Genomic DNA, 26045 nt, shown 5'->3' on the forward strand with positions numbered 1-26045 from the left:
AATGTTAACATTCCTATTAACGCACAGTATATTGCCTATAGCATTCCCATCACCAGCAGGTTGCTATATATGAACCATAAGAATTGTGCATAAAACAAGACGTACATTAGTACAAGTGATTTATGGTATCACAATTTCCTCCCACATTTCAGCTGGTCAATCAGTCCTGCTGTAGGTGATGTGCAAATGCTGCATCAGAGGCTGTCCTTCCAACACTATAGAGACAGTCTGTTCCAGCCTTCCATCTGGCTTCAGCTATCCAGTGCCTTGAGATCTGATCAAAATAGAAATTAGTAGTGAAACATACATTTTTAAGCCTATACTACATAGCCAAAAGTATTTGGACACCCCAACACCACATCCATATGTGCATTTCAAAACCATGGGCATTAGGAGAGTTGCCCCTCCCTTTGTAGCTATACCAGCATCCGCTCTTTTGGTACGGCTTTCCACTAGATATTGAAACAAACAATGGCTGATTCCATTCAGAACAGCACCAGGTACTGATGTTGGCCGATTCGGCATGTCTTGCAGTATTCCGATTCACCACAAAGGTGTTCCAATAGGGTTCAGGTCAAGAGTTTTGTCCAGACCAGTCAAGTTCTTCCACATTAGACTTGGGAGTTAGCATTTTTACTGGAGGAATCCTATGACAGTGCCATGTTGTCCCTACAGTTTTGGTCATATTTTTATTTAATATTATCTGGTATGTTCACCGGTTAAGAACTGTTCAAGTGTTAATATTTTTCTGTGCAAGATATGCAAGGTATGTTATTTGGTGGAATGCTAATTATCACAAAATGCACAGGTATGTATGAAATGTGCTATATTAGAGTTTATCATTGTTTCACTGTTGCCGATAAAGCATAAGTACAACTCTGTATACTTTTTGAAACCTGCTGACTCCTTGGTAAAAGATGTTCTAGCCAAGAACAGTGCTTTGCAGAGTCGGCTTGATGTCCAGTGATTTCCCGCTTCTCAATCTCCACCAGACCAGGAAGTGACATTTGGTTTTGATAGACAATACACTATATATTGCAATATTTTGATTAACGTACCTGACTCAACATAAATGTAATACCGTTTAGTTTTGTCCGAAGATGAAGGCCACAATGTTGGTACCTGGCTGAAGCCTAATAAATCCACATTCTCCGTGAAGAGGCTTTTTGCTTTTTGGAATGCATTTAACCTGTATTAAAAGTAACTAAATGTTAACTGCCATTCCTACTTATTCAAATGGCAAAGCCTGGCTTTCAGAGTGTGGGTCAGAGTGAACAATATCAATAATAGCCTACCCCCTACAAAAAAAGTGCAATGCATATTTTTTCCTTACATAAAATTGATCACGGGCTGTCCCACATGTCCCAATGCAAAGAGTAACGAAAAGGTGCGATGGAGGAGAAAGAGCCCACTCCTGGTTCATCAGACTGCCAGGTTCCCAGAAGTCAGTCCAGCAGGACTGCGGGGTTCAGCTCCGCTGAGGACACACGCAAACCACTGCCACACCGTAAACCACAATGATTAAATATGCAAGCGGTTACCTTTTGGTGCAGCCACTGTCACCGAGCATTTTATTGAACGACTGTTAATAATACCTTTGACGTTTGTTGTGCTTATTAATGAATGGATGACAGACAATACACAAGGCATTAGAAAAAGAAAATCAAGTGTCTACGAATTTTAATTTGATCCTACCAGACTGGTTAAATGGGCATGACATTCCGCTTGATATTTTCAGATAACCAGGAATTTATTAGCAGTGTAAATTATAGTAATCGTATTTAGGATGTGCTGTAGCTGAACTACATCTTGCCATCACAGTGCGTATTTACGTCATGATTCTGGGAGATAGTAATCAGAGACTAACAACCAATTTGACGTGAAATCTTTAGATTTGAGACAATAATTATTCACTATAGTGTATGTATATAATATCAATAATATTAATTAATTAATAAATATAATATATTTAGTTTGTGTTCTGCAGAAGAAAGTCATACACATCTGGGCAGGGTCTGTATATTGGTCAAGGCCCCTTTCCTATTAAACAAAATAGAGTTTAAAATGTGTTGTGGGGCCCCCTTGGACCTGTGAGACCCTAGAATCGTTCCCATCTTTCACCACACTAGAGGCCCTGCATCTGGGATGGCAAGAGGGTGAGTAAATGATGAGAGAATCTTCCTTTTTGGGTTAACATTCTCTTTAAAGAGTGACAAATATTAAGCGTCCCACTTTGACAATACAATTGTCCAACAGTATTGTTTTAAAAAATCTGGGATTTGGTACAAAAAACAGAGGTAAACCAACATGTAACTTTTACAGCTTAATTCAACAGTATAACAGCTCTACAGGTGAAATAAAAACAATAACGTTGGCATTTGCTGTATCCTTCATCATTGATTCATCCATATTTTTATCCTAACTTCAGTGCATATTTAGTTATTTTGATGAAATATATAAACTGTTCTAAACTGAAGAGAGGGCATACAATAAAGGCTTAATTGGGTAAATAGGCCTACTAGGAGTAGATACATTGCAAAATAAGAGTTCCCGGTGTGTTTCAGTGTTTATAGTTAAAAGTCACGCGCTATATACACACCAAAGTGAATTTTTTTCTGGTAATCTTTGGGAATTTTGGTGAGTTTAAAAACGGCACCTGGTATTTTATACATTTTTGACCCTTGTGGCCTCGTGTTTGTACCAATTACAGTAATTAAATACTTTATTAATATTAATAGGTTATATCGGCCTTCTCAACCATCATCAGTATCGGGAAAATCCATGATCAGTGGACCTCTACATCAAAGATAGACGAAATACTGGGGGAAATACTATCTTAATTTTTGCTTTGTGTCCAACTTTGCTCATATTCACCATAAATACACTAAATATAGGCAGACGATTGAAACAATTAATTATTTTATGAGTGAATAGACCCGATTGATAAATATTTGTCTAGAAAAATTAATAACCCAAAGAAATTGTGTATTTATTTATTTATTTGTTTTACTAGGAGAACATGACTTTTAATTAAGCGGTAAATAAACGGACTTGTATTTCAGACCAGGTAAGTCATACCTATTTTCGACGCACACAAAGATAACTCAGACGAGTGTCGTATATTTGAGAAGCACCATATTCCTGATACAAATTGTATCAAATTCTGATAAATAAATTAAAAAAATATTATTTGCTGATAATCAACATGTTGGTCTCTTGAAAATTACCGTCTTGTTAGACTATATGCAGTCGGGTTACCGATAAAGAGGACTGTTCGAGACTTAACTGAAGTCATCATGGCTGCCCGTGTTGAGTTTCCCCAGAGTTTGGTGCAAGGCCGCGACAAGAACGACCAACTAAAAACAAGTGGAACATTTCAGGATGAAGTCACAGAAGAAGAAATTACAAAGTTTGAAGGTGGAAGAGGGTAAGCAGTCTAGGCATTCTCAAACCTTGTGTGGCAAAGACGTTAAAGGATGTTGCTTTGGGCTACTTATTCGCTTAAAACTACTGGTACACTTGATATATTTCACATAATTAAGACTGGACGTTTATTTTTCCATCTGGCACAGGCGGAAAGAGGACGCCACCGTACAGACGCTTTTGCAGTCTCCAAAACCACGCAAACCTCTTGTGCTTAGACAGCATAATCAGACCAGTCACAATTATTTGGAAAGGCAAGTTTTAACATTTAAACATTTATTTCATTGTATGCTATTGTGGTCTCACTCAACTTATAAATAATAGACATATCTGATTATTGTCATTCCATTTTACATAGATTGCCCTCTGAGATCATCCAGAAGATACTTTCTTTTTTGGATGCTTCCTCCCTCTTTAACGTCAGCTTTGTCAACAAGCGGTTTCATGATCTGGCTAACAACAAGTGAGTGCATAAAATAAAGGACAACTGTATGTAAAATAGAATGAAGAATACTAATTATATATAGAATACTATATATATTAAGGTCTTATATTATCCGTCCAGTGCTCTCTGGTATGCATTTTATGCCGGTGAGATTGAGAAGAAAAAGTGGAGGCCCCGAGCAAGTATGGTGACCGAAGCCCTGACCACTGCAAGTGTGCAAGGGAAACCTGGGGGATATTTTAAGAAGCTGCTGCTCAAGGAGATGGCTGGCTACAGGGACACCATGTGGAAAAAGGAGCTAAGACACATGAACCCCCACACAGGCATGCCAGTTTTAACAGAGCAAGTTCTCAGGTAAGACATTCCAACTTGCATGTTCTCATTGAACGTCAGACAGAATGGCAGATCTTTAAGGTCAAGTTATACTTATGGCATGCTCATTACCTGCTTTACCTGTGACTTATATTACCCATAATAACAATGTAAAAATTTAACAACTGGTGTTTGACAGTAGGTTGCGTATTCAGTGGGAGATCACACTCACCCAAAACAATGGACACACGACTGTCTTTGAGCAAACACACACCTTTTTTGAAGATTCATCCGTTACAGTGTGCTGGATCCATGGCATCTGGCTACACATGTTCCGTGTTGCTTCACTACAGCTTCATGGAATAATGTGTCCAACACCGCATGCTACAGGAGACAGGTAAAGAACAAAGCTGAAAATTCAATGCTGAAAGGAACATTTCTCACAAAAATTACAATTCTGCCACCATTTACTCACCCTCATGTCATCCTGAAGCAGTACAAATCAATGGGAAAACAAAACATGGGAAAACAAAATACGTTTAAAAAAAATATATATTTTTTAAATAACTTTTTAAAGAATTGTACTTGCAATGTGGACTGAGGCTTTCAAGCTTCATAAAGGATGCAAAAGCACCATAAAAGTATTAATAAAGGAGTAGATATGACTCATGCACTATATTCCAAGGCTTCTGAAGACATACCATAGCTTTATTTTAGGAACAGACTGAAACAATGTCATTATTCACTGATAATCTTCAAATCTAGACTGCTAGTAAATGCTGGAAGTGATAATTGAGTCAGATTCGTGTGTGAATCATTCAGGTAGTGAGCTAGATCAACCGTCTCAAAAGAACGATTCATTTGTAACATTGATACTTCTCTCATGAACGCACTAAGGAGAGCTAAGACTGAACAATAACAAATTCTGTTCCTCACATAAGCTATCATATGGCTTAATTTCTAATTTACTGTCATTAAATGGAAAAGAGTCAATTGGACATTTACTCAAAAATTCACCTTTTGTGTTCCCTAGAAGAATAAAGAAGGTGTTAAGAAGGTGAGTAAATAATGGCAGAACTTTTCAGTTTGATTGAACAATTCCTTTTAAAAATAAAAATGCTCACCTAATTGATGCGTCTCGTCTTTAGGCCAAGGTGGCGTTCTCTGATTCACAAAACAAAGTTTAGTAGGGCAGTACAATGGTCATTTCTTGGATCTGACTCACTTGTGAAGTTGTTGCAGTTTGATAAATGCATCACTGTTGGAGTCTGGCGGGTATGTTCAGACAAGCAGGGATAGTTCACCCAAAAATGAAAATCCTCTTATTTACTCACCCTCATGCCATTCCAGATGTGTATGACTTTCTTTATTCTAATGAAAGCAAACAGAGATTTTTAGAAAAAGATTTCAGCTCTGTAGGTCCATGCAATGCAAATGGATGGTGACCAGAACTTTAAGGCTCCAAAAAGCACATAAAGGCAGCATAAAAGTAATCCATATGACTCCATTGGTTTATTCTATGACTTCTGAAATTTAATGATGGGTGTAGGTAAGAAATCCGATAGTAGGTAGATTTCCGATAAATTCTCCTCGCTGCCCATTAGTTGGCAATATGCATGAAGAAAACAAATCGCAAAAAACAAAGGAAGAAGGTCTCTTTGGAGAAAAGAGCACTTAGGGAGGCTGGTGAAAGTAGACCTTTATAGTAAAAAAAGGACTTAAAGGGATAGTTCACCCAATCATGGAGAGAAACATTTAGAAGAATAGCTCGGCTCTATAGGTCCATACAATGCAAGTGAATGGCGATCAGCATTTTAAAGCTCCAAAAAGCACAGACAATCATAGTAAAAGTAATCAATTTGACTCCAGTGGTTAAATGAATGTCTTCTAAAGAGATACTATTGCTTTAAGTAAGAAACCGATCAATATTTAGGCCCTTTTCCCTATAATTGCTCACTTTGGTTCGCTCTCCAATGCGTGCCCATGAGCGGAATCAGTTCAAGTTGCCTCTCGTGTTACGTATGCTGGCATGTTCAAATGAAAGCAAAACCAATGAACCTTCTGTACAGCATTCTCTTGTAAACAAATTGAGCTGAATTTTTGGAGCTTCAGAGTTCTGGCTACCATTCACCTGCACTGAATGGACCTACATAGCTGAAATATTTTTCTAAAAATCTTCATTTGTATTCTGCAGAAGAAAGTCATGCCATGGCATGAGGGGGAGTAAATTAGAGAATTTTTATTTTTGGGTGAACCACTCCTTTAAATAATTTCAATACAAGTCACTTTCTATAGAATAAGCATTTTTGTAAATACTATTTAACATTATGTCTATGTGGACTGCGAACAAATGTTGTGTTTTATGTTAATCAATGGTGTTTGCAGGGCAGTTGGAAAATTGCCTTTATCATGGTGAACCTGCACTTCCACAAACTGATTGAAAGAAGTCTCCTTGGGTCAAGATTTTGGTATATGAATGGTCATTATTGTCAATTATTTTGTCACTGAAGTTGGCAACATTCCACATAGTCCCTTTACATGTACAGTATCTTCTTTCACATCAATAGTCCCTACATACCTACTGAGGACAATGCTGTGGACCCAGACTCTGGTCACCATGGATACACTCTGCACATTGTTCTTCACAATCCAGTTCGGCAAATCATGTGCGGCCATTTCCCCAGATTGTTCACCAGCAGAGGTAAATTACAACATTTTAGCTCCTTTTAAAGCCTGATCTTCTAACAGCTGTGAAGACAATGGAAAAAACCTATTTGGAGTTGAATAGTTTGCTTTTAATTTTATGTTTACCAGTGACATCTCAAGGGGAATATTTGCTGGTGAGTGCCATTAATTCCACTGATGTGTCAAAGCACATACCTGTAGGGAAGGTCAGTCTTCCATGGCAAGCAATGGGACTGGAGGGAGCTGCTGAGGTACATGTGATTCACTCCTAATCCATAGACAGACTAGCCACTTTATTTAGACTTTATTTATTCATTAAACTGACTGGTTAGTCGGTGGTGTATGCTTTGTATAGGATAGTCTTTTAAAAATGTGGATTGTATCACTGATTGTTTGTCATTGAGTCTGAATGTGAAAACTGGTCCAAAATGTTGAAGTACTGGGTTGTACTGTTATGTACCTTGGTGTCACTTTTTCAGTTGATGAAACATTGTTTTTCCCCAAAAAAAGGTCACGTCTAGTTTTCTATTTTTGTCCAAAGACCTAAAGGGGGTTTCACATCAAAAGCTAAAGGTGGTCTTTTGCTTTTAAAATTTGTATTGATTCTTATGTGAAATATGGAATAAAGAACAAAAAACAAATAATACACACTGAATCAACTTAACAAATAAAAGACTTGCATATTGTATCAAATTGTTAAAAACAAGATGGAGGGAATGGAGGGACTGTAGTAGATAATTGAATTCGGGGATGCAATTAATTTTTATAACATTGACCTTCCCTGCCATAGACGCATGCAGTGAAGCCCACCTGACCTTTTCACATAACACGAGAATCTTTTTATTAATGGGTTACAATCAACTCTAACTAAATCTCTCAAATTTTCTAGAAATGAAATGCCTAAATACCTAATTCCTTACTTGGGCTATTGGAAGGTGACAAAAAATAGACTTTTATTACAGAGTAACAAAGCCTAGGTGGTCCATGGAGCATCTAAAATGACACTTCAGAATCATGCATTTTTTTTATAAGATAAGATTCAACTTTATTGTTGGCTCTGTACACTACAGCCATGAAACTGCGCCCTTGGAGCAGATAGGGCCCAACAGTGGTATCTTGGCGGTGCTGGGGCTTGAACCCCCAACCTTTCGGTCAGTAACCCAGAGCCTTAACCGCTGAATCACCACTTTCCCTAGTTTCTGTTCCCATAAGTCCGATTTCCGATGAAATCGCCTTATGCCTCGCTAGTTTCATTTTCGCCATCTCCCCTCTAGCTGGTCACCCTTGAGCTCAACGTGCTTCAATGATGGCAAAAGCATGACTATTTCATTTTCTGTGTATAAAACACACCGTAATCACTTCATATGGTTACATATTTTATATTGACTTAATATCATTACTTCCTGGAATAATTCGATTAGTATATTATATGTTTTCCCTTATTACAGTTGTTGGTTACACATTCCTAAAAATGGAGAGTTGTATGTTTGCACACATACATGTTTCATCTAATTTCTAGCATTAATTAGTGCACATATATCATCTGCCTTTTTTGGACCCCAGGCAGTTCCTATCTCTGACCTTAATCCTTTTAATATCCACACGAACACCGCCCTTAAAGTCATATAAAGTTTAACAAATGAAGGCTGTCCACATACATGTTTTTCATGTAATTTCTAGCACTAATTAACGCACTTATATCATCTGCCTTTTTTTGTACACCAGCTTTGCTCTTATTAAAACATTAAATTATCCTTTTAGTATCCCCACACACATCTCCCTTTGGATCAAACAAAATTTGACAAAAGAGGCTGTAATTCGCCCTCAAGCTGGTTTTTTCCATTAATTTGCACCTTGATTATTAAACTTGAGTAAATGATAATTAAATCAATAAATGAATTATTAAATATCTAACATATTGAATGACATTAATTATGCAGTTATTTGTAGTACATTGATTACACATTAACATTTTTAGATCATTGCATATTGCATACATGTTAATTCAATTATCAAAATGGACTAACTGAATAATTAATGAAAATATACAATAATGGCAGCGATCAGGGTCTGATCATTCGCTACTGACCACATAGTATTTATAAACCATCAAATTATCAGAAGAACTATGACCACGTATAAACCCCACTTCATCTATATGTAATAGATGTAATTACTCTGCTTAATCGATTAGCCAGAATTTTAGACAATATTTTTTACATCTAAATGGATTCAGGGAAATTGGACTTTTACTTTTACATTCAACTTTTACATAACTTTTTACATCTTTTTTAAGAATGACACTGATCAGGGCCTGGGTAGCTCAGCAAGGAAAGACGCTGACTACCACCCCTGGAGTCGAGAGTTCGAATTCAGGGCGTGCTGAGTGACTCCAGCCAGGTCTCCTAAACAACCAAATTGGCCCAGTTGCTAGGGAGGGTAGAGTCACATGGGATAACCACCTTGTGGTTGCTATAATGTGGTTCCCTCTCGGTGGGGCATGTGGTGAGTTGTGCGTGGATGCAGCGGAGAATAGCTTAAAGCCTCCACACATGCTATGTCTCCACTGTAATGCGCTCAACATGCCACGTGATGAGATGCTCGGGTTGACGAAAAGAAATTATGTTTGATCATTTGTAAATTTAGGAAGTTCTAATATCCTTATTGGTAGATGTGGATGTGGAACTGTAAAGATCAAAATATAATTCTTTAAAGGCTTTTTTAATATCTGTAGCAGAATAAATATATTGCCTCCAGAACACTTCACTGAAGTAATGGTGGAAAAAAACCCTCTCGTTTTTATGTATCCGGCAAGAAGTCTCCCTGCCTTGTCTCCTGACACAAAATATGTCTGTTTTGCGCTGAATAACCAAAACTCTACCTTCTGTGACAAAATAGTATTGTATCTATACATTAGCTAAGTCAACTCTCAAAGGCCATTGGGTGATATTTTGCGCTTCAGCTCTGTTTCAGAACTTTAAGTACTCTTTCAATGCTATGAATTCCTGTGCTTTGATCTTTTTAATGAATGAGGCATATTGTATGATACGCCCCCTAAGAACTGCCTTAAGAGCCTGCCATTCCACACCCACAGAGGACACAGAAGACCTATTGGTTTCTATGTACTTAAGCATTAACTTCCATCTTGAACATTTTTAAATGCTGGGTCCTGTAGAAGGGATGTATTAAAGCGTCATCTATATGATTTTTTTTCTCTATATGTGGCAACATCTCTAAACACACCAAAGCATGATCTGAATCTAAAATGTTCCCAATTGAGCAGTCAGTGGTAGATGGAATAAGTGACTTGAATGTAAAAAAGAATTATTCTAGAATAAATCTTATTAACTGATAATAAAAGGTGTTCCCAGATGGATTCAGAAGTCTCCAAATGTCTGTAAGACCAATATTTTACGCATCCCCAGTAGTCCACACACCTTTACGTCATTGTGGTCAAGGACCTGATCCATTAAAAGATTGAAGTCTCCATTCAAAACCAAATTATGAAGGATCCTAGCTGCAGATTTTGCCCATCCATTTCAGCCAAAACAAAAATTATTCTTCCTAAATAATATTTCTGTTTAAGACATTTAAATATTAATGCTTACATATCAATGTGATAACTCCCCTGCTCTTACTCGAACCAGCACTACAAAATGTGTCCATCCCATGCCCTGCCAAATGTTTTAGCTTCCTGTGAAGAAAGGTGCTTTTCTTGAAGGAACACTATATACATTTTTTACGCTTAAGAAAAGAAACAACCTCCCTTCTTTTTATAGTGTGCCCCAGCCCATTAACCTTCCATGTGGAGACAAACATTTTACCAATATTTAAGTGACACAGTGACATGCAAAGAAAATGGTGTACCCAAGGCTAAATTCTATAGACCACTATCCAACATTGATGTAACCATAACATCCTTAATAGCCCACAGAAAAATAAAATGCACTTCAACCTTGTGCAAAACAGTCCCAACTGGTGTCCATCGCTCGGAAATCCAACGTAAACAAAGGGAGAGAAAAAAGGTGACGTGAGGCCATGTTGGTCGTGATTTTCGTTTGTGCTGCAGAAATGTTTGAGATCCCAACCTACGTCATGAAGCTGGCTGCTGTCACTTTCGACTGAATCCCTGCTATCTTGATTCTGCGAGGCATCCACTGTGTGAGAACAAGTGCTTTTTAATGTCCCCACAGGCCGACGATTTAATTTTTTTTTTCGACATCCTGCACTCCCAGCACAGTTTAACAAACAAAACTATTACGTTCTCACCGGTTGTTATTATTGCTTAATAGTATAATTGTATAAATGTTTAAGCAGAGCTCGCCTTCAAGCGATCAACCCTCACATAACGTCACGTGACTCCCCCACGACGTGCAGCTTCTAAACATTTTAAAACATTGTTATCAATTAATGTAAGTACACCGCTGCTGGTGCTCTGTGTCCATCGACAATGCCCAGCTTTGTCTTCGGGGGCTGCTCATAATGCTACCAAATCACTAATGTCACTTACATGGTTTTTCATTTAAATTCAACCTACATTTTTTCGTAGCAATTTGTTTATTTGTGGTCTGACAGCTTGAATAAACCTTAGGCTACATACAATATAGCAAAATGCCTTATATAAATTTTCTGTGTTCAATACAAGTTAAGCTCAATGGACAGCATTTATGGCATAATGTTGATTTACCACAAAAAATATTTTCTCTTTTTTTTTGTCTGGAAGTCTGGAACCCAGACTTTTCTTTAAAAAAATGTCTGGGTTCCAGTGAGGCACTTACAATGGAAGTGAATGGGGGCCAATTTTTAAACATTAAAATACTTACTTTTTCAGAAGTATAGACACAAAGGTTATGTGTTTAAACAAAATTGCTTACTAACCTTTTCTGTGTTGCCAGTTTTACAACTTTTTTTCAGTCAGTTTAGGATTTGTTGTATAAGGTTAGTAAGTGATTTTATCACACTAGAATCATACTTTTGAAACGTAAGTATTTTAATGTTCAAAAATCATTCCCCATTCACTTCCAATGTAAGTGCCTCACTGTAACCCAGATGTTTTGGGGTAATCAACATTTTGCCAGAAATGCTGTCGATTGAACTTGACTTGTATTGACCTCGGAACATTCCTTTTAATAAACATTTCAATTTCTCTTTTTTTTTTTTCATACAAAAATCTGCAATGTCACTTTTGTACATTCTTGAAGAAATGCAGTTAAGAAAGTGTCTTTTGTCTGTATAGTGAATAGATTCACTCTTTGGACTGCCACCTCTATGCACTGCACTGATGCAGTCTTTATGTGATACTTGTGCTTTATGTCTTTATGTGATACTTGTGCTTTATATCAAACCACAACCTGTTTGTTTAACATGTGGTGATTTGTGTATTTACATGTCTGTATTGAGAGAATAGGCTGGAAAAGAAACAGTGTTTACTTCTTACGTCCTAGCGCTGCTGTATGATGACACTGACTGTTCTGGATGAGGGAGAGCGTCCCTTCTGGTGTGTGAGTTCTCCTGTTAAGATGGCCATTAAATACCAAAGAGTGTTGGCCTTGGACTGCGAAGGTGAACAGTTCTACATCTTTTATGAGGATGTGGAGGGAAGGTCAAAATGGTCTTCGAGTGGATGGAGGAGCTTCAGCAATACTTTTTGGTGCAACTAATCGTTATGTTCCCAACAGCCAAAGTGAAGAAGCACTTTGGGGGAAAATGTTCAACAGATACAGATGAGGTTTAGAAACCTCATCTGTAGACAACCCCTCCCCCCATGTGGTCTACAGTTGCTGCTGAGTTTTTGGGGCTTTATGTAGATTGTTCAAAGTCCTACAATTTTGTCAGTAAAACGAATTGTTAAATGAAGTCCTAAAAAACACTATTTATTACCAATTTGATGTTGTTTTTGTTAACTGATTTAATTAAGCATCTTGTTATTCAAAGCTAGTCAATAAGTCGAGTTATGGCCATCAATAAAACCATGTAGTTTACTCAGTAATTAAACTCCCATAGTTAACTCAAGTTTTGTATTTATATGAATGATTTATTTCTCAGTTATGTTTATTTGAGGGTCATTCAAGTACTGGAGTGATACTTGTTGAAATATAAAAAGGACACTGAGGAACCCTTTTTGTGTCAACATGTGCCTGTTCTGTGTTGACTAGTTTCGACTGATATAGAGACATGATTTACACTGTTCTGTAAAACATTTTACAAATTCTTCTGGAAAAGCTTAAAAGTGATTTTAAAATTCACACAATTCACTCCAAATTCACATTTTACCAACCATTAGATTAAAGCACCATATACAGTTCATAATAACCGGTCCTTTACATTTCTTGTGTCTTTTGCCCTCTGTTGTTGAACATTAGAATCATGGTGGAAGGCCTTTACACAAAGATTTATTTTAATGAGTCATCTATAATTGCCTTCTACAGTGTTATCTCTCTTTAGGCTTTGGTCTTTTGACAGTGCTTTAAAGCATCTTCAAGAGCTGCAAGAACCATTGCAGCATTCGCCTTGTTACAGTTGTATCCCATAAGACCGATCCGCAATACCTAGAAATCAGTTCAGTGGATCATTATTCAGCCTCATAGTTGAATGCATTGTCATGAACTACAAGCTAGTTGACAAGCTTTTTCTTACCATGCCAACAGAGGGCCCCAAACCTCCTGTAAACTCCATTTGGTGATGCTTCATGATGTACGCTAGCAATTCCCTCCAGTTATATCCCTCAGGGATGGCAATTGTGGTGACCGAGGGTAATCTCAAGTCCTTTGGAAAGGAGAATAATATTTAACCACTTTATTTATTTTGAGAATAGCAGTATACCCTGAAAGAGAACACATGAAGTCAATAATAACTGTACCCTGTCTTTGATAAACAGCTTCAAGCCCAGGTCTTCCAAGCCCTTCCAAAGATATTTGGCAACTTCCTTATGATGTCTCCATGAGTTCTCAAGCCCCTTAAGCAAATATTATAGAGTCATTAACCCCATTACATCGGATATCTCAGTTAATTCATTCTTTATTCAATACATAAATCTAATAATTATAAACAATTATTAACCTAGAAAAGTAGCGGATAAATGCATTAACATAATTTCATATATCTTAAGCACCCACACAGTTCTTGTTTTAACTAAATGCATAGTTGTGGAAAAAGCAGTAGGCACACATATCATTTAAAGACTTTAGGATTAAAAGGTTAACCAACATGTAACAGTGAATTAATATGTCTGGCTATGCTGTAAATGTTTACTTTGAGTCAAACAAGACGAAATCTACATATCTAGCCACTATTTTTACCGTTTCTGCAAGAATGGACAGACTTTCTCTCAGGGAAAAGAACCCAGACACAGGTCCTGTGTGATGGTATCTGGAACACAGTTTAGTTAGAAAATCCAAGCTCAATCTTTTACTGAGATCTCGCAAGAGCATCAATTTGTGTTTGTAATATAGTACTTACATTCTATCTTGCTTGCCATCATTGCCCCAGTAATTAGACAAGTGTGTCATGTCAAGGAGGTAGGATACTGGCTTAGTTTTCCTGTTAAACATCTTGTGGCTATATCACATTTGAGGGAAAATATATAACGTTATATGACTATATAAAGGGTAAATTCCCTTTGTGTTAGAATAATATTGTGTGAAACAAACTCATGCACTCCTCACCATGCTCTTTCACTGAATGAAAGTGGCGCTGTCCCGGGAGGTGCATTCAAGGCTTTCTGGGACCCAGTATACAGGATATCAATATCTACAAAGAAAAACAGGATTAATTGTGTAAAGTAACTGAATCCAAGCCACAGGCATTTACACAGAGATTTTAATATGCACTTGGATACATTTAATCTACATTAAGTTGTCCTCCACTCACTTTGTTGGTCCATTAAAAGTGGTGCAGCTCCCAATGATGCCACCGAATCCACTAAGAACAAACAGTTGTATCTGTAAAAAGGAAACCAATTCAAACTATGTAATGTATATCTTACACACATTAACAAACGTGATGGACATTATAGACATTAACATTCATAAATGTAGATTTACACCCCCTTCCCACTCCAAAAAAAAAAAAAGCCTTCGCTTCAATTGGCTGGTTTTAGAGGTGTTTTAAACACTTTTTAGCTGGTCAGACTTGCCTCCTAGCTGAAACCAGACCAGCCTGATCAACTAAGACTAGCTTTACCATCTGCGATCAATCTGGCCATCTAAAAAACTGAGTTCAAAACTCCTTTAAACCGACCATCTAAAACCAGCCATTCAGCATAGGCTGTTTTTTTGTCCAAGTCACACACTAATCTTGAGCCTCACAAACAAAGTGATTCCGGAATATTCTTACTTCTGACACATATCGCCAATGCCGTCAACAGGGTGCACCAGACCAGATGACGACTCTCCATGTGTGAGAAAGAAGAGAACCGGCTTATGTTTAGACAGAGCCTGTAGAATAATAGACATTGATTGAGTATGGATTTTCCTTTCTATTATTAACAAAGTCATATAATTTACAATGGGGGAGGCAGTGTTGGGCAAGTTACTTAAAAAAAGGAATTCCCTACAAATTCCTCATTACTACTCTAAAAATTTGATCAGATTACTGAATTTACTGATTACTTTTATTACTTATATAAACAATAATCACAATCACATTGCTAATTACTTTTAAGCTACTTTCTAAAACACTTCACAGCAACAATTTTTTTCTATATTTTTTCCCTGTTTGCACATCATTCTGTTTTAAATTGACTACATATAGTATATATTTTTTTAGATATGTAAAGTAACTAAAAGTGATTAATTGAAAGTCAGTAACTGTAATCTGATTACAAGAATTTGAAATGTAATTCACTACACTAGTTTTTGTACTGAAAAGTAATTAGAAAACAGTAATGTCCTTGTATTTATATTACTTCCTATGTGGGGAGGCTATTACAGACAATTTCCAATGGAAGTCTGTCTTGTAAGTGCCACATCAAAGCACGATTTTACCTGTTCAATTTCTTCATTTGTAAAATGTCCTCCAGGTGTTTTGACCAAGGTGTGAACCTTTGCACCTGTTGAAAAAACAAAATATATGTCATCCACTGTACAATAGATGTTGGTGAATTTCTATATAATAACGGACTGAGACTAGATCCGTACCCATCCGTTCAGCAATTTCTGCGACTCGTTCTCCCCAAACTCCATTGATGGCTACGAGAACACTCTCACCGGGTTCCACAACGTTGAACACTGCGCACTCCATCGCGGTGTGGCCAGAACCACTCATGGCCAGTGTCATGTTGTTATTGGTCTGAAAAGCGTACTGGATACCCTTCTTGATATCATTCATAATCTACCAAAAAAAAAAAAAAGAAGAACATTTGCTGTTAAAATCTTACATTAACGTATCCAAGTTACATAAAAGAGGCTAAGAACAACACTTCAATGTATCAGGGTTGTAAAATGCTAGTGTGCGTAAAAGTGGAGCGTAAAATTTACCCCAAACATTTCTGTGTGCATATGGCCTATTATAGGTCTTCCTCCTGCCGCTAAAATACGAGGCGGCACATTAGAGGGTCCTGGCCCAAAAAGGTATCGGAAAGGGACCTCGAGCGGCCGGAGCATGCACGCTGGAGGAGGAATGGTCACTGAAGACATCCCGCGGTGGATGTGTTTGGTGGACAGCGCGCATTCCAAAGGCCACTGGTGCGCCAAGAGGGCGCACCTGGAGAGAGCAGACCTCGGAATCATCTTTCCTCAGGCTTCAGTTCGTCAGAGGGACTGCGAAAGTGTACACAACGTTGCGTTTGTCCAACATTTTAAACAAACGGGTCTTCGACCCCTGGAACATAGAGCAACATGCGTCATTTTTGGCACAAAAAAAAAGCCCCCGCCCTTCATCTTCCAAACAAGGTATAACGGTCTACAGATAGATAGGAGGGCTGTTATGACCAAGAGAACAAAATAGACAGAGATTGTAATGATGAAGGGATAATCTGTTCAGTGTTATTATGTAAGACTGCATGTTTTTGTCCTTATGTCGATTGAGTCTTAAGAGTCAATCATTTCTGTTTCCTCTCACCTAACACAAAAACACACTTACACATGGGACATGTGTTTATCTTAACGTTTTTCACAGAGCTGAGATGCCATGTGCTGCCAGACAAGAATATGTTGCAGACTAGAGGTTGAAATGGATTGCAGCATGGGGATAAATTATTCTAATACTGTTAAAGTTTAATACAGTTAGTGCTTGAAAAAGCTGACAACCTGTAGTTATATCTGGCTCACTACAGATAGAAAGAAAAATGGAATTAGTGTATTAGTGTATATTGCCTGCTTTTGAACAAATATCTATTTGTTTGGAAGAGTCCTTTAGGATAAATATCAATTTAAAGTAACCATGTTATATATAAAGTTCAGGACATCATATCTTATGCACAGTTTTGATAGGCTCAAAACTAGGAAAAACACTATGACTTACTATGTACTTAAAAACTAAACTGCAGTTTTATAAAAGAAAAATAAAAAATAAAAAAAATGAATATCCATCCGAGTTTTGTTATGCGTTCTTTTTCTACAATGTGCTCTATTGATTCATTCATTCTCTACTTGTTTACCAGCTCCAAGGAGGAGTGTACCTTCTCAATAGAGCCGATTGGTCAGTCAAAACACACATAGACGTACTTGTACATTCAACTCATGCTTCATATGTTCCCCACACGCTCAGAACTGCACATGAATCTATTGTGCATGTTAATGTACACACAAAATCACTGGAGCTCATTTTAATGTTGATACACTATCTTAGGATGATTTTTACATGTATTTAATTTATTAGTTTTTTAAAGGACTTCAATTTGATTATTTTTGTTATTATGGTGGATGATGAGTTCAAAAGGGTAGTTTATAATCTTTTCGTTGTCTGGTTAATTTATTTATATTTTTAACAAATATCTAAGTAATGCTTAAAATGGCTTAAAAGCCACTTTAAAGCTCAACTGAATTACTGCTTGAGATGCACTATTTAGACATCTGACTCAGCAGAATACAATCAAAACCTGTCTAGCTGTAGCTACATGTATTGCTCTATGCAATGTTTTTTTTATTAACATGATTAGGTTGCTACTTTATGAATTTAAAGACATTTTAAATAAGTTTAATTGATGATTTAATAAACTTGACTATGACCGTAATAAGTCTTGAACATGGCAAGATCATGCTGTTCCCATTGTCATGCATGTTCCTAGTAATAAAATGTCTACTTTGTACAAACGTTCCTGACCAGAACACAGTGATTCTCCTAAAACACACTAGTTGTGTGTCAGAGGAAGCAGATGCTTATGTCAGAGCAGGGACTTTGACCAGAGCACCAGCCTCTACCACTTAAACTGCAGTAAATAATTAGTCTAAACGGTAAATAAGTGTAAGCACAATGTTTACCCTCATGTGCCCTTTGCACTGTGGAGGGGCTCAACACCCACTTCACACACACAGTGGACCTTGTGCACAGGACGGGACAGAACTGGTTGCAGATGGAACTTAAATCTTGCCTTGCTTTTGTGTAAGAGGACATGCACTTTGATGTAACATTATTGACTAATGAGAGGTCTAGACAGACATCATGTGTCATTATAACTTAATTGGCCTTGACCCTATTACACTACTACAATTTAAAAACTAATTACACAAAAGTATTTGTTTGTCAGGACAGGAGATGTCTAATCGACATCCACTTAAGTCATTCAAGTGGACAGAATGATGTCAGATGTCCAGCAGGTGGGGCTGTTCTACCAAGACCATTGCAGTCCATGGAAGTTATTACATTAACTAATTTGACTTGATTACAATATATATTTAGAATGACCAATACAGATACAGTTAATTTAGAGTAATATAGACATTGAATACATTTCTAAGATGCTATATAAAATATAAAAACAATGTAATTAAATGTGCTTAAACAGCACATGTGATTAAACATTGTAATGGGTGGACCAGACACCTCCATGCCCAGGCTCTATGAATAAGTTATTTCAGGTTTTTTTTTCAATCTTTTCAATTCGAGGGTTCCTAAATATTTTCCTCTTGCCAGAGACACTTTTCTAAACTATAAAGGCATATTTTCATATATTCCGACCCATTTATTTATTACATATGATATTATAAATACAAGTTGTTTCCAAAAAAAAAAAAAAAAAAAGGTTTTTATTTGTCATTGTACTAAAGCCAAAACAAAACAAAAAATATTATAATGTTATCTAAAAAATATTTTCTTTAAATTAACAGCATACCCTTTTTTAAACAGATTTCTTTATCCAATACTAAAATGTACTTTATTTGTATGGCACCTTTTGCAATAATTATGTTCAGTTACAGGAAATAGCAACCCATGAGCAAGCCAAGAACAGTGGCGATGAAAAACTTTAGAAAAATACAATACAAACATGTTCATACGCATTTTATGAGCATATATATATATATATATATATATATATATATATATATATATATATATATATATATATATATATATACATATATATATATATTGCAAGGAAGGAGTGATGAATACTTACAGTATATATTTATCTAAAATTACCCACAGACAACCCTGAATCGCCGGACCCCAGTCTGAACCCCTGACATAGAGGACCTTACTGGGGCATCCTTGTTGCTGGGCCTGGGACAATATTTCCTCATAATGGCCCTGTTTAAGTCTATATTTGTGCAGCTGTCTAAGTTGTTTCTAGTCCTTGCATAAGCACAGCTGGAAGCCTCATTTGTTCTTAATGACCGAGTCCTTCTTATCGTGTTATGTATGAGTTTCTGGGCCGACTGACTGAGCTTAGATCAGAAATTGAGCTCTTGGTGTTTTTAATACTGTGGTTTATTATTACAGACATGCAAGGAAATCCATGACCATGGATGTTTTACACAATGTTCTATGATGATGCTGTTATGACACCCTTCTTACGACTCTTTTCCTCCCTCCCCTCCTCTCTCTCACCCTCCCACTCCTTGTGCTGCATCAGTGCTGCTAACTCCCACAGTGATGTCATCAGCATCTCACGGCTGATCAGCATCCTTGGCTCCACCATAAGAGCCATTTTGTGTTAGGCTGAAGAAACACTCTCCCTTCCTCTCTCAACACATTATCCCTTCCCTCCTCTCATCCTGCACACCCCCTCCCTGACGCACCACTGCGTACCAGGCCAGGCAAAGCCAGACTCCCTCAGTCTGATGGTCTTGCCAGTGGAGGCTCCACCTGCATTGATGTTGCTGAACTAGGGAGAGGCTGAGAGCCTACAGCAAAAACAAATAACAGAGGACTGCGGATAAAAGAAGTAAGCTTGATGGAATAACCCACTGCTGTCCACAATCTCAAAAGGATATTGTTATCAGGAATCAGGTAGGTGAGGGCTTGATTTCTGCTTGTTTGATTTATGTTTTTATAACAGGGGATTTCATGTCTGTTGTGAGAACAGGGAGGGTGGTGCACTATCCCGCTGTTGTCTAGTCTGGCAAGCTGCACCAAGGCTTTTGAAATACAAAACAGTGAGCTAAAATCAACAAAAATCTTAGAGAAATTACTTTAAAAGAAAAACTGTCATAAAAAAGATGACGTGACATCTTTGTGTACAGTAATAATAGTCTTATGCTGTGACATTTATATATTATAAATATCATTTTATATAGGCTATATGGACATTTAATGTATTATTTTTCAGTCTTAATTACATGTACTTACAGTCCTAAGGATGGCTACAGTGCTGAATGATGCATATATGCCTGTTTACATTATCAGGGTGAGGCCATGTGATGAAGTGGGCCTTATTTTCCATTCAGAAGTATTCATTTTTATATAGAACAGAACATTCACTCAGTCCAAAATATATTATTATTAAGGTACAAATGGCACCAATTATTGTCTATGAATATAATATAGCATATATTTAATGGAACATAGGGAGGGCATATCTACACTAATGTTTCTCAGTGTAGACCAGGAGACACTTTACCCATAATATTACAAATGCAATATGAAATGCTGCATGCTGTTTGGGTACTATTCTCTGGATGATACAGAGAAAATATTCCCATAATAGCCTAACAGACGAGTCAGTGTTCCTCTACAGCCCATGTACATTGGCAGCGACGCGACTAAAACTTAACCGCACCCAATTGTAATCAACGATGCTGTTATTTACAGCACATAAGCGAGCGATGTCGTTTATAATGCAGCAGTGTAGAACCTTTCGTTGATTGTAGTGTAATAGTTTGTCGCGGCGCTTTCTTGTGCGCATTGGTTGCTAGTACTGCTGCATCTCAGCGTCTATAGTACGCAGTGGTAGTCCTAAATCTATCTAGATATATATACTGTATATTTATATAGGATAGCCATGCTTTAGGATAGCTGCTTGTCATCCGCGGATATAGTGACAGTTCAAATGGCCTCAATTGCGTTTGTTTTGACGGGTAGGCTTAAGGTGACGCAAATGCTCGTCCATCACAGCTGATTCATGATTGTAGAGGCTGACAGGGCAGCCATTTCCCGTATAGACAATACAGTAGGCTATCATGGCTGTGGTAAACAACATTCTGCTACTCAATGCGCTGTAATGCGTACTAATATATGATTTTTCATTTGAATTATAAAACCGTCTACCAACAAGACTCAATTTGCCCAAATGTATCCTTATCCCATTTTAAATCATGTCATGGACATTCATTTTCTTTTTACACTTTCATTATTTTTGGCTTTGGGTTACATAGATGTCATGTTTTCCCCATCATGTTGGGAACCTGAAGTAGCTTAAAATGTATTTCATTAACTGTACTATTAATAACTGTCCATTATAAGTTCATATCTATATGAAATTCGTATGTAAACAGACTGGGGACTTGGACAATTCTTAACACCATTTAACACTATAATCGAAACCATGCTATAGGCCTATTCAATATTTTACATATAGCTTAAATCCAATTCAGAGGAAGCAGATTTTTTTTTTTTTTTTTTACAGCCTTTCAAATTAATGGCCTAACTAGATCCACAGTAGGGCAGTTTTATTATGGGCTATGTGACGTCACTGACACGAACATCATTTTTAATATGCTATATACAGTTTATATACAGTATACATACGTACACACATGGATGCACGCACGCACGCACGCACGCACATATATACAGTATTGTTTAGTAGCCCATATTACAATTAATCATTATTTATTCAGCTCTAAGTGTGGCAGGAGAGTCATTTCAACTAGAACATTCATTCATTCATATATATAAAAAAAGACCATGCTCTTTATACTGCTTTGCTCCAGTGTGTGATATAGATTTCTTTTTTCTTTTTCTGTGTATTACAGTAAAAACAGTGATTGGGTTTAAGACGATGTTGTGGTTGCATCAATTTTCTAATATAATCTCTAGTTCTCGATTTGTTATCAGAACGCTTTGAGTGAAAAGGAGTAGGCCTACTATGATCTATGCATTAATTTGCTTTATGAGGAGCGTGTTCACAGAAGCACATTAGAGCATCACTCCTTTCATCGTGTTTTTGTCATAAAGTGTGTATGGTCCACATATAATTCTGTGCTAAGATACACTATCCAAAGATATTGTATACACGTCAAAATGGGCTCCAGTGAACAGTAGGCTACATTATTCTTATTGATGATCACAGTTTTTGAAAACTTAAGCTTATATCTTGCAGATCTAATTGGCTATTCAAAATATCTTATTGTTACGACAAAGGAGTGGTATCGTTGACTGATCTGCAATAGGCTTATACTTCTAACTCCATTTATTCCAGCTGTCAGACAAGCCCAATGAAATTCACTAAACACTCTGTTCATTTTTTATTTTAATTTCTGCAGTGGAAGTGGGTTACACAAGAGAAAATAATATACAAAACTCCAAGGTCTCCATACCACCAAAGGCAACCCTCGACTGAACTCTAAAACTAGTGAAGTGAAAACACTCAGAACTATCCTGTTTGTCTAGTATATTGTCCTGTATGATAAATTATATTTCATTTTCTCTTTGTAAAGTCTTGCCAGTGTAATTTTGACATTAATTCTCATGGTCATCCCTGTTAAAAAAAAAAAAAAAGAGCACTATTGGTCACCAGGCTATGTTGTGATTTTATTGTTTGTCCCCACCATGGGTGGGGTCCCAGCCAGGCTTCTTAACTTGCTTTACCAGTGAGAATGCATGGTCAACCAGCATCATCAGATAAACCTTGCTGGGTGATCAGTATGTTTTGCTGGTGAACATCTTGTTCTATTCAGATCCACCAGTTAGACCAACACTAAACCAGTACTAACAAGTGTAAAACCGCCTGGAACAGGATGGTCATTCATCTTGATACATTTTTACCAGGGATGGTCATGGCCATTGATCTTCTGCCTGGTTTTGTTTCAGTGATTTCTTAAGATTACTGTTTTGTATTTGTCTTGCCTTGATTTGTCTGCCTAATATATCTGAATTTTGCCTATATTGAAGTCTAATTTGAACAGGCTCCTTGATTCTTTTAATGAATCTGTAGTCTGAATTCCTATCCAGCTAGTTTGACACACTATTCACACAAAGAGGTTATGAGTTCACATGGCCATATCCACTGGACGGTAATCTATAGAATGGGATTAAGTCCCGATGAGTCATGGTCTGGATCTCAGAGAGCCCCATTAATTAATTAGATTATCTATGCCTTAGCCAGTTCAATCACATGATCAGATTTATTGGGATTTTTCTTAATGATCTCTTTAAGTGAATTGCTGAGCTGCTAAATCTAAAGTGTAGGCCTTAACACATTTCAAGCTAAATTTATCTAAAGAAGAGTTGGTTTTAGGATCACAGAATTTTTTTGAGTTTTGCTCGTTGCCTTTTTATATCTGTACTGTACTTCCAATTCTGTGCCGCTGTCCCTTCTTGCCAGACCATGGATAATTTAATTGTGCTTGTGGTACAAAATACATTCAAGGAAAAATCTAAACTCTGCTGTTTTTCTCATTCATTTGAAATTCCAAAACATACATGCCAGTGTTTATTTCTATAGGTGGTAGGTGGCCTCTGATTCCTGGCTGGGTTTTGTCTCATCAGATCCTGTGCTGTATCACTCAGACACCATGGCAGGAGCCTCGGTGAAAGTAGCCGTGAGGGTTCGTCCCTTCAATTCACGAGAGATTGGAAAAGATAGCAAGTGTATCATCCAGATGTCAGGCAACACAACCAGTGAGTGCTCTTTCAAAATATCTCTTTTCGGTTATTTTCACTGATCATTTAAACTCTTTTACCTCAGTTTGTGAAATCGTTTTGAGTGAGAGATGCTTGCCAGTGTGCAATTAGTGTACTCTAATAATAATTTATGATTATAATTAAATATTTATTCCTACAGTCTCTCATCAGCACCTCAATGAGAGAGAATATAAGTGCATCTCTAGGTTTGGTTGTTATTCCATGACTATTAGTAACAGATTTGAACCGATATAGACATTAAAAATGGTCTTTCTCTTTCAGGAAAATGGAACAAAAATATTAATGACTCATGCACTTCACAATTTTTTGTTCAAACAAATGCACGCTAGAATAAAATTGTCCCCCCCAGACCTATTGCCTTTTTTTAAGGGACAAGCCTTATGTCCCACTAAAGCTTTTTGTTTAATAGGAAATACATCAACACATAAAGAAAACTGCACTTGTCAAGTATGGGCTCTTTAAACTGTTTGGTGTTCTGTTGTCAGCACCTGACATCTTGCAGCCCACATTTCTAGAGCAGCTCCACAAAACTGTAAACTGCCCTGTTGTACTCCCTTCACTGTGAGTGGGAAAACAGAGTCAGCTGATGCAGAGTGTGAGGTCAGACACACTGCACTGCTTTGTGCTGGTAAGAGGATGCAGAGTGGTTCTTGACCTCATTCCCAGAACCCAAGGGATGGCAAAATTCAGGATTGTGTTAGTCTTGTGATAGAGCCATGTTATAAAAGCACATATAGGCACTGTAAATGTAGTCCAAATTGTATCACTTTTACGCTATATTTCAAGTCATCTGAAGCCATTCGATAGCTTTGTGTGAGGAACAGACCCATGCAAATCTTTCCCTTTAACCATTTGAATATGGCGCATGCAGGAGAATGTCTTTGTTTTCGTAAGTGTAGTGCAGTGAACACACTTGCTACCATATAAGAACAAGAAGGCAGAGGTGAAGAAATTGCACAAACTTCATGTTCCTTACGTTTTGAGATGTGTATTTTCACTGACTGCGTCGATTTTGAATGAAAGTAACGATACTTAAGAGCAAGGGCAGCGTGACACACATTGAAAACCCCTGGATTATGTGGGTAAAGATATTCCAATCTTTATTTATTGTCGAATGTGAGTATACAAAGATAAATATTTTTGCAGCAATAGTTAAGTTCCTCTTCATGATGTTTCTGTGGTTTGTAGTACCATCTTTTGCCATTTGAGAAATCATGGGTTCTATACAATCCTTCAATGCCCAAATTAATTTTCAAGGAGAAAAACAGTTTCATACATTTGTTTGGTATATTCCTTAATGATTCTTATAGACATGTTCTCTTTGCTTTCTAGCAATCATAAACCCTAAACAACCAAAGGAAAACAAGAGCTTCAACTTTGACTATTCTTATTGGTCACATACAACGGTGAGGTTCTTGGTATATCACCCAGTGAATGTGCCTTTTATGCATCTCAACATTGTTATTTGTTTATTATCAATTTTGATCAAGACAGATGTTCTCTCTCTCTCTGCTCTCTCTCTCTCTCTCTCTCTCTCTCTCTCTCTCTCTCTCTCTCTCTCTCTCTCTCTGTCTTTCTGTCTTCAACAGCCAGAAGATGTTAACTATGCATGCCAAAAGCAGGTGTATAAAGACATTGGGGAGGAAATGCTTCTGCATGCTTTTGAGGGATACAATGTGTGTATATTTGCCTATGGCCAGACTGGGGCAGGAAAGTCTTACACCATGATGGGCAAACAAGAGAAAGACCAAGAGGGCATCATTCCATTGGTATTGTACTCTGATACTGTCTGTGAGACTATTACTCCCTATAATATAGCTGATATTTTGTGGAGACATACTGCTTATGCTCTATCTCTCTCTAACAGCTATGTGAGGACCTGTTTACCAAGATCAGTGACAATAATGTCAATAGCATGTCATACTCAGTTGAGGTA

At 37.3% G+C, this 26045-nt stretch overlaps 3 protein-coding genes and 1 pseudogene across 12 annotated transcripts in view; 2 read left to right on the forward strand and 2 right to left on the reverse strand.

Moving 5' to 3' along the window:
* Positions 1-156: 156 nt before the first annotated feature.
* LOC127644583 (peroxynitrite isomerase THAP4-like) lies at positions 157-1720 on the reverse strand (annotated as a pseudogene).
* Positions 1721-3296: 1576 nt separating this feature from the next.
* Positions 3297-12611, forward strand: LOC127645693 (F-box only protein 15-like). The gene is given in 11 exon segments (XM_052129368.1): positions 3297-3427; positions 3573-3677; positions 3782-3886; positions 3989-4222; positions 4380-4577; positions 5329-5455; positions 6566-6648; positions 6748-6881; positions 6995-7116; positions 12310-12457; positions 12460-12611. Coding segments are annotated over 11 exon segments (1527 nt in total). The 3' UTR covers positions 12600-12611.
* Positions 12612-12891: 280 nt separating this feature from the next.
* agxtb (alanine--glyoxylate and serine--pyruvate aminotransferase b) lies at positions 12892-16644 on the reverse strand. The gene is made up of 11 exons (XM_052127813.1): positions 16342-16644; positions 16003-16195; positions 15850-15914; positions 15200-15300; positions 14735-14805; positions 14530-14614; positions 14324-14422; positions 14164-14233; positions 13725-13820; positions 13502-13630; positions 12892-13413 (listed from the first exon to the last, which is right to left on the reverse strand). The coding sequence occupies exons 1-11, from the start codon at positions 16591-16593 to the stop codon at positions 13306-13308; spliced, it is 1269 nt and encodes a 422-aa protein (XP_051983773.1). The 5' UTR covers positions 16594-16644; the 3' UTR covers positions 12892-13305.
* Positions 16645-19974: 3330 nt separating this feature from the next.
* kif1ab (kinesin family member 1Ab) overlaps positions 19975-26045 on the forward strand; it is a 43776-nt gene continuing 37705 nt past the window's right edge. For 9 of the 10 annotated variants that reach the window (XM_052128527.1, XM_052128530.1, XM_052128529.1 and 6 more), the window contains exons 1-5: positions 19975-20254; positions 23954-24085; positions 25442-25515; positions 25699-25878; positions 25977-26042. In XM_052128527.1, the coding sequence (XP_051984487.1) occupies positions 23980-24085; positions 25442-25515; positions 25699-25878; positions 25977-26042 (426 nt within the window). In that variant the 5' untranslated portion in view covers positions 19975-20254; positions 23954-23979. Of the gene's footprint in view, positions 20255-23909; positions 24086-25441; positions 25516-25698; positions 25879-25976; positions 26043-26045 lie in introns of all 10 variants that reach the window. The other variant, XM_052128528.1, reaches the window with a different exon arrangement.

Source organism: Xyrauchen texanus, chromosome 6 (assembly GCF_025860055.1).
Source record: "Xyrauchen texanus isolate HMW12.3.18 chromosome 6, RBS_HiC_50CHRs, whole genome shotgun sequence".
Taxonomy (NCBI): Eukaryota; Metazoa; Chordata; class Actinopteri; order Cypriniformes; family Catostomidae; genus Xyrauchen; species Xyrauchen texanus.

Bases quoted from the DNA above. Each gene is read 5' to 3' on its own strand.
- agxtb (XM_052127813.1), bottom strand. From the start codon at position 16,593: ATGATTCCGAGGTCTGCTCTCTCCAGGTGCGCCCTCTTGGCGCACCAG. The intron at 15,301-15,849 runs GTAAAATCGTGC...ATTATTCTACAG, and splicing joins CAAATGAAGAAATTGAACAG to GCTCTGTCTAAACATAAGCC. The intron at 14,806-15,199 runs GTAAGAATATTC...TCCTTTTTACAG, and splicing joins ATTGGCGATATGTGTCAGAA to ATACAACTGTTTGTTCTTAG.